Below are 11,158 nucleotides of genomic sequence, written 5' to 3'. Positions count from 1 at the left end.
GTTTTGGGGACAGCTCCACCACATGCAAAATCCTTGATTATTCACTGGTTAATCCCACAAACATAAATACATTGAAATACAATAACGATATGCACATACAGGTTACAAAAAACTGAAATATAGAAACATACAGTGCCTTGCGAAAGTATTCGGCCCCCTTGAACTTTGCGACCTTTTGCCACATTTCAGGCTTCAAACATAAAGATATAAAACTGTATTTTTTTGTGAAGAATCAACAAGTGGGACACAATCATGAAGTGGAACGACATTTATTGGATATTTCAAACTTTTTTAACAAATCAAAAACTGAAAAATTGGGCGTGCAAAATTATTCAGCCCCTTTACTTTCAGTGCAGCAAACTCTCTCCAGAAGTTCAGTGAGGATCTCTGAATGATCCAATGTTGACCTAAATGACTAATGATGATAAATACAATCCACCTGTGTGTAATCAAGTCTCCGTATAAATGCACCTGCACTGTGATAGTCTCAGAGGTCCGTTAAAAGCGCAGAGAGCATCATGAAGAACAAGGAACACACCAGGCAGGTCCGAGATACTGTTGTGAAGAAGTTTAAAGCCGGATTTGGATACAAAAATATTTCCCAAGCTTTAAACATCCCAATGAGCACTGTGCAAGCGATAATATTGAAATGGAAGGAGTATCAGACCACTGCAAATCGACCAAGACCTGGCCGTCCCTCTAAACTTTCAGCTCATACAAGGAGAAGACTGATCAGAGATGCAGCCAAGAGGCCCATGATCACTCTGGATGAACTGCAGAGATCTACAGCTGAGGTGGGAGACTCTGTCCATAGGACAACAATCAGTCGTATATTGCACAAATCTGGCCTTTATGGAAGAGTGGCAAGAAGAAAGCCATTTCTTAAAGATATCCATAAAAAGTGTTGTTTAAAGTTTGCCACAAGCCACCTGGGAGACACACCAAACATGTGGAAGAAGGTGCTCTGGTCAGATGAAACCAAAATGGAACTTTTTGGCAACAATGCAAAACGTTATGTTTGGCGTAAAAGCAACAGCTGAACACACCATCCCCACTGTCAAACATGGTGGTGGCAGCATCATGGTTTGGGCCTGCTTTTCTTCAGCAGGGACAGGGAAGATGGTTAAAATTGATGGGAAGATGGATGGAGCCAAATACAGGACCATTCTGGAAGAAAACCTGATGGAGTCTGCAAAAGACCTGAGACTGGGACGGAGATTTGTCTTCCAACAAGACAATGATCCAAAACATAAAGCAAAATCTACAATGGAATGGTTCAAAAATAAACATATCCAGGTGTTAGAATGGCCAAGTCAAAGTCCAGACCTGAATCCAATCGAGAATCTGTGGAAAGAACTGAAAACTGCTGTTCACAAATGCTCTCCATCCAACCTCACTGAGCTCGAGCTGTTTTGCAAGGAGGAATGGGAAAAAAATTCAGTCTTTCGATGTGCAAAACTGATAGAGACATACCCCAAGCGACTTACAGCTGTAATCGCAGCAAAAGGTGGCGCTACAAAGTATTAACTAAAGGGGGCTGAATAATTTTGCACGCCCGAGAAGTCGGCGCGTGCCGACTTCTCCTGTTAGCGCTCCATTCACAGTTGTGTGCGGATCTCTCATCTCATCACGTCTCAATTAATTTATAGCTGATGTGAAAATCGAGCAGAATATGATAATCAAACAGAGACTGCGACGAATGTGAATTAGGGTCATTTTAAAGGATTGGACTGAATATGTTGAATAAATAGTTATATGTTTAATAAGATTGATGACACCAGTTAATACACGTTTTTTGTATTTTTTGTGTTGGCAAATCCACTTTCTTATGGATCTGAAAACATAGCAGTGTAGTCATCAATCGTGACGAATCTCCACATCATGTTTTAAATATATATTTGTTATATCATTCACAGGGAATCTGCAATGCGGTCGCAAAAACTAGATTTACCTACTAGAATAACCACCATGGCTGCACCCTGCACTGAAAACAATCACAAACAAGGCACACTGGAATTGCATCCTTTTTACCCAATATAAAACGTCAGTATAATGTTTGTTGGCATTAACTCTTGATTGTATTCATATTTTGGTAATTTAACATGAAAGTTAGAGTGAAAGCTTCCTTGACAGTTCCGCAGTGCTCTGGACGTCCCGTTCCCATCAACTCGCGAAGCGTCCATCGCGCTCCAGTCCCTCTCCCCAGACCGCGAGCCCCGGAAAGGAGGCATCAGCAAGGAGCTCACGGTTTCCGGTAGCACGCTGTCTGTGTGAGTGTCTGCTGTATGTGTACTATCACCTAGTGTAATCAATGGTGTAAGAGTATGGAGGTACTACTGTAGGTCATGTGAATCCCTCCCTCATCTCTTCTTTCACCATCTCGTCTCTTCCATACCCCATAAGGAGGTGGAGGGCAGATGAGGCCCGTATCCTGCGTGTCACTGTAGGGTCGTTTATGAACCACCTCTCCCTGGTGATGGAAACCATGGAGTTGTTCGGACCACCTCTCCCTGGTGATAGAAACCATGGAGTTGTTCGGACCACCTCTCCCTGGTGATGGAAACCATGGAGTTGTTCGGACCACCTGTCCCTCAGTGACCACTCACACACTCAGCAGTCTCTGTTCTGCTATGAACTGCAGAGAACCAAGAGGAGCAGTGTTATGCTGAACAGAGGGGTCTCTCTGGCCGACAGACCCAGCAGAAGCATGCTGTACAGAGTGACATGTCCCACTTTCAATCCTCTGCTATTCAAAATGAAGGAACTGGATTCTCTTATACCAATGCAACATTTCTGTAGTTGTTGAATTAGAATGTGATTTAAAGCAGTGGGCCTGCAGGTCTAAGACTAAAAAAAATAAAAGACAACTGACATTTCCATAAAGTAAATATTTATGTTTTACAGCGAAGAGATATGCAACAAAATATGACAGTTGAAGGAGTTGTGCGAAAATGTTCACGTAGATAGATGACTAAGGATTTTTGCTCATTGGTTGTTGGCATGAAAGAGTCAATTAATTTCTGTTACTAGAACACACAGCAACACTAGTGGATGGTGTAGAATAGGAAGGCAGATTTAAGACAATGGAATAGAAAAAAAACTAGGAGAGAGGTGATCAGTAAGGACCAAAGAGGGGCACGGCCCACTGTTAGGGCAGAGGACATGGGGTCCAGTCCCAAACCCTCCCCTCTTTCCCTAGACACTTCTAGATAGCCTCCTGGTAGACCTGAGAAGTAGTGTAAGCAATATGGCCAACTACTATTTCACTAGAACCACACTGCTTACACAAATCAGATCATTTTTGATCTATTAGGAGCCTTGAGGGGGCTAGGGTTTAAACTTGAGACAGGCCCATAGTGACTGCTCATCTCATGTCTTCATTCCATAAAATGTATGACCAGCCTCTACAGGGATACAGTTGTGTAGTATGGATAACAAGATAAGAAATGTACTGAACTAACCAGTATAAAAGAACAGAACCGATGTTGCTGTTGGGTCGAGAGAATGTCAGTGCACACCGTCATATTTTGACTGCACACAGTTACCTTCACTGCATCTGGTTAGTTTAGCACCCTCTACACAACTGTTTAAAACAGACACTTATCAAATACAACAGATTCAAATTGACATTTTTCTAAGGGTCTAGGGGTTGACAGTTTGGCAAAATAAGGACTGCTGAAAGGCAGAAAAACACCACATATACTGTATATATAGATTAATATGACAGATCTGCTGCAGTAATACTTGTCATGAGATGAAAGGCACAGAGCGAGAAGAGTAAGTAAGAGTTGCTCCTAACCAATCCCTCTAATGGTTAAGGTTAGGTTTGGCCAAGAGTAATCTGATCCTAGATCAGTAGTTAATGACAACTTCTACTTTGACCACAAACAAACAGACAAATAGTCTATACCTCAGTATAAAAGGATGAAACAATTAAAACGACAAGAACTAAAAGACATGACAACATTATTAGAAATGATTATAATAGGAGCATCATGATTGTATTTTCCATAGTATCACCGGTTCTTCTATCTTATTAAAAAGTGATGCTGTGCAAATGGGGGATTCTCCTCTCCTTCCTGTCAGGTCACCACGGGAGACAGTGAGTTAAGAAAAATGTGTTTTCTTTCTTTTCATCTGGAATCTTCAGTAGCTGACTGAGGAAGGGAGGGCAGAGACGGGGGGTCCCCGCCTCTCTTCATGGGGTGCATCTCAATAGTCTAAAGTGGCTTCCTCCCCTTCATCTGCACCGATGTGAAAACACAGGAAGGATGTGGGGAGATGGCTTCACCTGTCCCAATCTTTCACACCAGTGCAGAGGACGAAAAGGAGACAAGGAGCACTATTGCGATGCACCCATGTCCTCTCCTCCATCCAACGTCCGTCCATCGTTGGTCTCAGCAGGAGCAGCCGTCGCTGGAGGAGGAGGACCGGTCGTCTCTCAGTTTGATCTGGTCTGGAAAGTCATACGTCTCTACCTCAGACTCCTACAGACAGAGATAGTGTGCAAAAACAGCAAGTAGAAGAATTTAAGAAAAACATCTTCCTCATTTTCACGTGACCGATACGATCTGCTGTACTTAGATATGCTCACATTGGATGGGTTGATAAGGATTCAAACCTCTAAAAACAGTCTAATACATACTCTTAGAGTAGGTACATTTGCAAAGTTTGACTATGATAGAAGTTCCAGAGAGCAGCCTCAGTGAACGGGTGGAGGTGCTCTGCCTAGCAGTGTGTAAGGAGGGCATGTTTGGACAGGTGTTCCATGTGGCAATATTGTGTGTGTGTACCTGTTTGAGGGCGTTGCGGGCGATGGTCTGGAATGCTTGGTCTACGTTGATGGCCTCCTTGGCACTGGTCTCAAAGTAGGGGATGTTGTTCTTACTGGCACACCAGGCCTGGGCACGCTTTGTTGTCACCTAGACAACATAACAGTAACACGCCATGATATCATTAACACCACTGTCATACACACTTCCTCATACATCATTAACAACTGTGTCATACACACTTTCTCATACATGGAACCATCTCTAGCCACAAAAAAACATTTGACAAGGTCTGACTGTACTGCCTACGCGCCACCACCTGTCTGTTCCGGCTCTCCAATGTACACACACCTACCTGTCTGTTCTCGAGGTCAATCTTGTTGCCTAGCACCACAAAGGGGAAGTTATCTGGGTCTCTGGGGCTGGCCTGGATCAGGAACTCATCCCTCCAACTGTCCAGAGTCTTAAAGGTGTTGGGCGCCGTGACATCATAGACCAGCACACAGCAGTCAGCCCCACGGTAGAACGCCACACCCAGAGATTGAAACCGCTCCTGCCCCGCCGTGTCCCAGATCTGTCAGGAGAGAGATGTTAATCACTATGTTTTTGGTATTTTAGTACTTTATTGTATTGTTTTCAATATGTGATTACACCAAGAGGAAGAGAGGGAGCGAGAGGGTCGGAATAGGGAGCGAGAGGGTCGGAATGAGGAGGGAAAGAGCGAGGGTGCGAGTGGGGAATGAGAGGGTAAGATAGAATTTCATTGTCTGTTTTCACAGAAATGTGCCTTGCAACATAAGGGGGTGGGGGGAGAGATGTGTAAGAGGTCAAAAAGAAAGGATAAAACTGATTCATTAATCACAGGATGAAATTTGCCCAATCTCTGATTCAAACACACTATGACGTATCTGGCAGAGGTAAGCACCCATGACTAGGCTAATAATATAGAAGAACATACACAACCACACAAGACTGACCTGCATGGTGACCAGCCTGTCATCCACCATCACCTCCTTGGTGAGGAAGTCAGCTCCTATAGTGGCCTTGTATTGGTTACTGAACCTCTTATTTACATACTGGTTCATCAGAGATGTCTTCCCTACCCTGGGGACACACCAACACACACATTTAGAACGGTAGCTATTTAGTAGAACAGCCAGAGAAGGACTTGAACCACTGACCCCCCCTGCACAACTACCTGTGCCATAAAGGTCCTGACTTCTTTACAGAGGCTGATGTACATGTACGAGTGCTACAGAACAAACACACTTGAGCGGTAACATTCAAAATAAGTGACATCTAGTTGTGTAAACACCATGATCTTCTGGGCCCAGTTTTTCAAGTTATCGGATACAACTAAATGCATAGAAACAATGAATAGAATGAGAGTCCCCATTCAAGTCAATTATTAGTCTGTTCTATTCATTTTATTTCTATGCATTTAATACTTTATGATAGGTGAGGTCCAGATAACTGAAAAACTGGGCCCAGGTCACTCACCCAGAGTCTCCGAGGATGATCACCTTCAGCAGCACCTTCTTACGGGAGGCCATCCTTCCCTGGGACTAACGTAATTATGCTGAGAAAACACGGGGGGAAAAAAACAGTCAACAGGCAGGACTTGTAGCTGGCATTATCTATTCTAGGTCATTTACAAGACACAGTAGACTTGTGTTAATTGTGATAACAGACACATTGCTAAAGGGAACTTATTTACACATCGTGTGATACAGACTTGCTAGTTAACGACTTTGCTAGCTAAGAACCTTTAGCAAATTAGCATACCAGCTAGCTAAATATGTAGCAAGCTAACTTGTTGAAACATGACAGTGGACCTAGCGAGAAAGCTTTGGGCATAGTAGAAATCGAATTATGTAGGACTTATTAAAATTGTAATCTTACCAACTGCCATGAATAGGTTAACACAACATGTGACATTATCGTTAGCAGGCAGCAGGTGCAGCGAATGCTAACCTTTGCTACCGACTGGTCACACTATAGTGTCGTCTACAGACTGTCGAAGAGCTGTCAAACAGCTAATGTTAACAATATGTAGTTAACTATATAGGCAAGCGGCTCATGCTGTTTGAGACCAAGCACGCCGATAATATCGAACAGGATGTGTAAAACAGATGCATCTAGCTAGCCAAACGAATTAATCGTCGAAATACTAATTAGCTAACTATATGGACTGTCACAGAAAACACAAATGTTGTAGCAAGCTAGCTAAAAGTGCCTAGTAAGCAAGCTAACATTAACCAGCTAGCTACAGATTGTGTAAAAAGACAAAATGTCGACCAGTTTTAACATTACCTGTTCAACAATCAAACGGCGATAATACGGCGCAGGGACAAAATCAAAAATGTTGTCCTTATGTCAGTTTGCCGGGATCTATGTCTATTTTTTGAAACGTGAAAATCTTGACCACCTAGCTATCGTTAACCAGCTTCATTAAACCTTGTCCCAGGTCAGCTAGCTTGCTAAGAACATCCGCCTTTTGTTACGCTATTGCTGGCAGAGTCACGAGGGACTGACGTGTCTCCAGGTCAACACCAATGAACGCCCTTCACACTTTGTGTCAAATAGCTACAGTATGTATAATGTATGACATTCCATGTTAGGAAGACATGTCAGTCTGACAATGAACATTACATGGCATTAAGAAGATACTATATCTGGTAGGTTTATATCACAGTTATATCAATTTAGCATTTTTTAAAAACCTTTATTTAACTAGGCGAGTCAGTTAATTAAGAACAACTTCTTATTTACAATGATGGCCTACCCCGGCCAAACCCGAACGACGCTGGTCCAATTGTGCGCCACCCTATGTGTCGCCCTTATTACTCTGTCTTTCTTGTAATGCCAACATTTAATCCTGCATGTTATATTAATTCCAAAACAATACATGAATTGACTGTTTTTGACTTGATTATCAGTTGGAAAAACAAAATACCGTAACACTTTTTTGTTGTTGCTTACCCTAGTATGAAATAAAATGCCATTCCATGCACGATTTTCATGCACTCTTGCCTTGAGCTATTGGAGGTGCCAAATACCAATTATTATCAGGTGGTTAAGAAGCCAACTGCTTCAAAGACTCAAACAATGATGGACTGGAATACCTGTGTCACACCTGTTTTAAAATGTAAAAAAAGCATTTTGTGTAACTTATATTTTTACTTATTGTGTATATAATGTTGCTGCTACTGTCTCTTATGACTGAAAATAACTTCTGGACATCAGAACAGCGATTACTCTCCGTGGACTGGAAGAAACTTTTTTCTTTAACAAGTCTCATGAGAAGGATATACTGCTCTCACTGGAACAGGCCCAGATCCTCGCCTTTTGCGTAAAGAAAAGACGGAGGAAAAGTGGCCGCAGATCGGGCAGCCTTCTGAGAATCCGTAGGCGAGCGAGTAAACTCCCACTGCTGTCCGTTCTTCTTGCTAACGTGCAATCATTGGAAAAAAAATGACCTACGATTTAAGATTATCCTACCAACGGGACATTAAAAACTGTAACATCTTATGTTTCACAGAGACGTGAATGATGATATGGGCAATATAGAGCTAGTGGGATTTTCCATGCACCGGCAGAACAGAGACGCTACCTCTGGTAAGACGAGGGGTGGGGGTCTGTGTCTATTTGTCAATAACAGCTGGTGCGCAATGTCTAATATTAAAGAAGTCTCAAGGTATTGCTCGCCTGAGGTAGAGTACCTTATGATAAGATGTAGACCACACTATCTACCAAGAGAGTTTTCATCTATATTATTCGTAGCCGTCTATTTACCACCACAGAACGAAGCTGGCACTAAGACGACTCTCAACAAACCCTATAAGGTAATAAGCAAAGAAGAAAATGCTCACCCAGAAGTGGCGCTCCTAAATCAAATCAAATGTATTTATATAGCCCTTCGTACATCAGCTGATATCTCAAAGTGCTGTACAGAAACCCAGCCTAAAACCCCAAACAGCAAGCAATGCGGGTGTAGAAGCACGGTGGCTAGGAAAAACTCCCTAGAAAGGCCAAAACCTAGGAAGACACCTAGAGAGGAACCAGGCTATGTGAGGTGGCCAGTCCTCTTCTGGCTGTGCCGGGTGGAGATTATAACAGAACATGGCCAAGATGTTCAAATGTTCATAAATGACCAGCATGGTCGAATAATAATAAGGCAGAACAGTTGAAACTGGAGCAGCAGCACGGTCAGGTGAACTGGGGACAGCAAGGAGTCATCATGTCAGGTAGTCCTGGAGCATGGTCCTAGGGCTCAGGTCCTCCGAGAGAGAGAAAGAAAGAGAAAATTAGAGAGAGCATATGTGGGGTGGCCAGTCCTCTTCTGGCTGTACCAGGTGGAGATTATAAAAGAACATGGCCAAGATGTTCAAATGTTCATAAATGACCAGCATGGTCGAATAATAATAAGGCAGAACAGTTGAAACTGGAGCAGCAGCACGGCCAGGTGGACTGGGGACAGCAAGGAGTCATCATGTCAGGTAGTCCTGGGGCATGGTCCTAGGGCTGAGGTCCTCCGAGAGAGAGAGAAAGAAAGAGAGAAGGAGAGAATTAGAGAACGCACACTTAGATTCACACAGGACACCGATTAGGACAGGAGAAGTACTCCAGATATAACAAACTAACCCTAGCCCCCCGACACATAAACTACTGCAGCATAAATACTGGAGGCTGAGACAGGAGGGGTCAGGAGACACTGTGGCCCCATCCGAGGACACCCCCGGACAGGGCCAAACAGGAAGGATATAACACTTTGCCAAAGCACAGCCCTCACACCACTAGAGGGATATCTTCAACCACCAACTTACCATCCTGAGACAAGGCTGAGTATAGCCCACAAAGATCTCCGCCATGGCACAACCCAAGGGGGGGCGCCAACCCAGACAGGATGACCACATCAGTGAATCAACCCACTCAGGTGACGCACCCCTTCCAGGGACGGCATGAGAGAGCCCCAGTAAGCCAGTGACTCAGCCCCTGTAATAGGGTTAGAGGCAGAGAATCCCAGTGGAAAGAGGGGAACCGGCCAGGCAGAGACAGCAAGGGCAGTTCGTTGCTCCAGAGCCTTTCCGTTCACCTTCCCACTCCTGGGCCAGACTACACTCAATCATATGACCCACTGAAGAGATGAGTCTTCAGTAAAGACTTAAAGGTTGAGACCGAGTTTGCATCTCTGACATGGGTAGGCAGACCGTTCCATAAAAATGGAGCTCTATAGGAGAAAGCCCTGCCTCCAGCTGTTTGCTTAGAAATTCTAGGGACAATTAGGAGGCCTGCGTCTTGTGACCGTAGTGTACGTGTAGGTATGTACGGCAGGACCAAATCAGAGAGATATGTAGGAGCAAGCCCATGTAATGCTTTGTAGGTTAGGAGTAAAACCTTGAAATCAGCCCTTGCTTTGACAGGAAGCCAGTGTAGGGAGGCTAGCACTGGAGTAATATGATCACATTTTTTGGTTCTAGTCAGGATTCTAGCAGCCGTACTTAGCACTAACTGAAGTTTATTTAGTGTTTTATCCGGGTAGCCGGACAGTAGAGCATTGTAGTAGTCTAACCTAGAAGTGACAAAAGCATGGATGAATTTTTCTGCATCATTTCTGGACAGAAAGTTTCTGATTTTTGCACTGTTACGTAGATGGAAAAAAGCTGTCCATGAAATGGTCTTGATATGTTCTTCAAAAGAGAGATCAGGGTCCAGAGTAACGCCGAGGTCCTTCACAGTTTTATTTGAGACGACTGTACAACCATTAAGATTAATTGTCAGATTCAACAGAAGATCTCTTTGTTTCTTGGGACCTAGAACAAGCATCTCTGTTTTGTCCGAGTTTAAAAGTAGAAAGTTTGCAGCCATCCACTTCCTTATGTCTGAAACACAGGCTTCTAGCAAGGACAATTTTGGGGCTTCACCATGTTTCATTGAAATGTACAGCTGTGTGTCATCCGCATAGCAGTGAAAGTTAACATTATGTTTTCGAATAACATCCCCAAGAGGTAAAATATATAGTGAAAACAATAGTGGTCCTAAAACGGAACCTTGAGGAACACCCGAAATGTACAGTTGATTTGTCAGAGGACAAACCATTCACAGAGACAAACTGATATCTTTCCGACAGATAAGATCTAAACCAGGCCAGAACTTGTCTGTGTAGACCAATTTGGGTTTCCAATCTCTCCAAAAGAATGTGGTGATCGATGGTATCAAAAGCAGCACTAAGGTCTAGGAGCACGAGGACAGATGCAGAGCCTCGGTCTGATGCCATTAAAATGTAATTTACCACCTTCACAAGTGCCGTCTCAGTGCTATGATGGGGTCTAAAACCAGACTGAAGCATTTCGCATACATTGTTTGTCTTCAGGAAGGCAGTGAGT

The 11,158-nt window shown here is 43.5% G+C and overlaps 2 protein-coding genes across 2 annotated transcripts; one reads left to right on the top strand and one right to left on the bottom strand.

The window, feature by feature from the left end:
• Nucleotides 1-1,919: 1,919 nt before the first annotated feature.
• LOC110523425 (EKC/KEOPS complex subunit LAGE3-like) lies at nucleotides 1,920-4,058 on the top strand. The gene is made up of 3 exons (XM_090234182.1): nucleotides 1,920-2,018; nucleotides 2,142-2,270; nucleotides 2,404-4,058. The coding sequence occupies exons 1-3, from the start codon at nucleotides 1,927-1,929 to the stop codon at nucleotides 2,555-2,557; spliced, it is 375 nt and encodes a 124-aa protein (XP_090090308.1). The 5' UTR covers nucleotides 1,920-1,926; the 3' UTR covers nucleotides 2,558-4,058.
• LOC110523424 (ras-related protein rab7) lies at nucleotides 2,873-7,342 on the bottom strand. The gene is made up of 6 exons (XM_021602100.3): nucleotides 7,086-7,342; nucleotides 6,273-6,351; nucleotides 5,750-5,876; nucleotides 5,128-5,346; nucleotides 4,794-4,922; nucleotides 2,873-4,487 (listed from the first exon to the last, which is right to left on the bottom strand). The coding sequence occupies exons 2-6, from the start codon at nucleotides 6,323-6,325 to the stop codon at nucleotides 4,398-4,400; spliced, it is 618 nt and encodes a 205-aa protein (XP_021457775.1). The 5' UTR covers nucleotides 6,326-6,351; nucleotides 7,086-7,342; the 3' UTR covers nucleotides 2,873-4,397.
• Between the last annotated feature and the right edge of the window lie 3,816 nt (nucleotides 7,343-11,158).

Source organism: Oncorhynchus mykiss, chromosome 5, assembly GCF_057628025.1.
Source record: "Oncorhynchus mykiss isolate SJ-2025 chromosome 5, ASM5762802v1, whole genome shotgun sequence".
Taxonomy (NCBI): domain Eukaryota; kingdom Metazoa; phylum Chordata; class Actinopteri; order Salmoniformes; family Salmonidae; genus Oncorhynchus; species Oncorhynchus mykiss.
The sequence above is the reverse complement of the archived record's forward strand: the minus strand, read 5'-3'. Positions and strand labels throughout refer to the sequence as shown.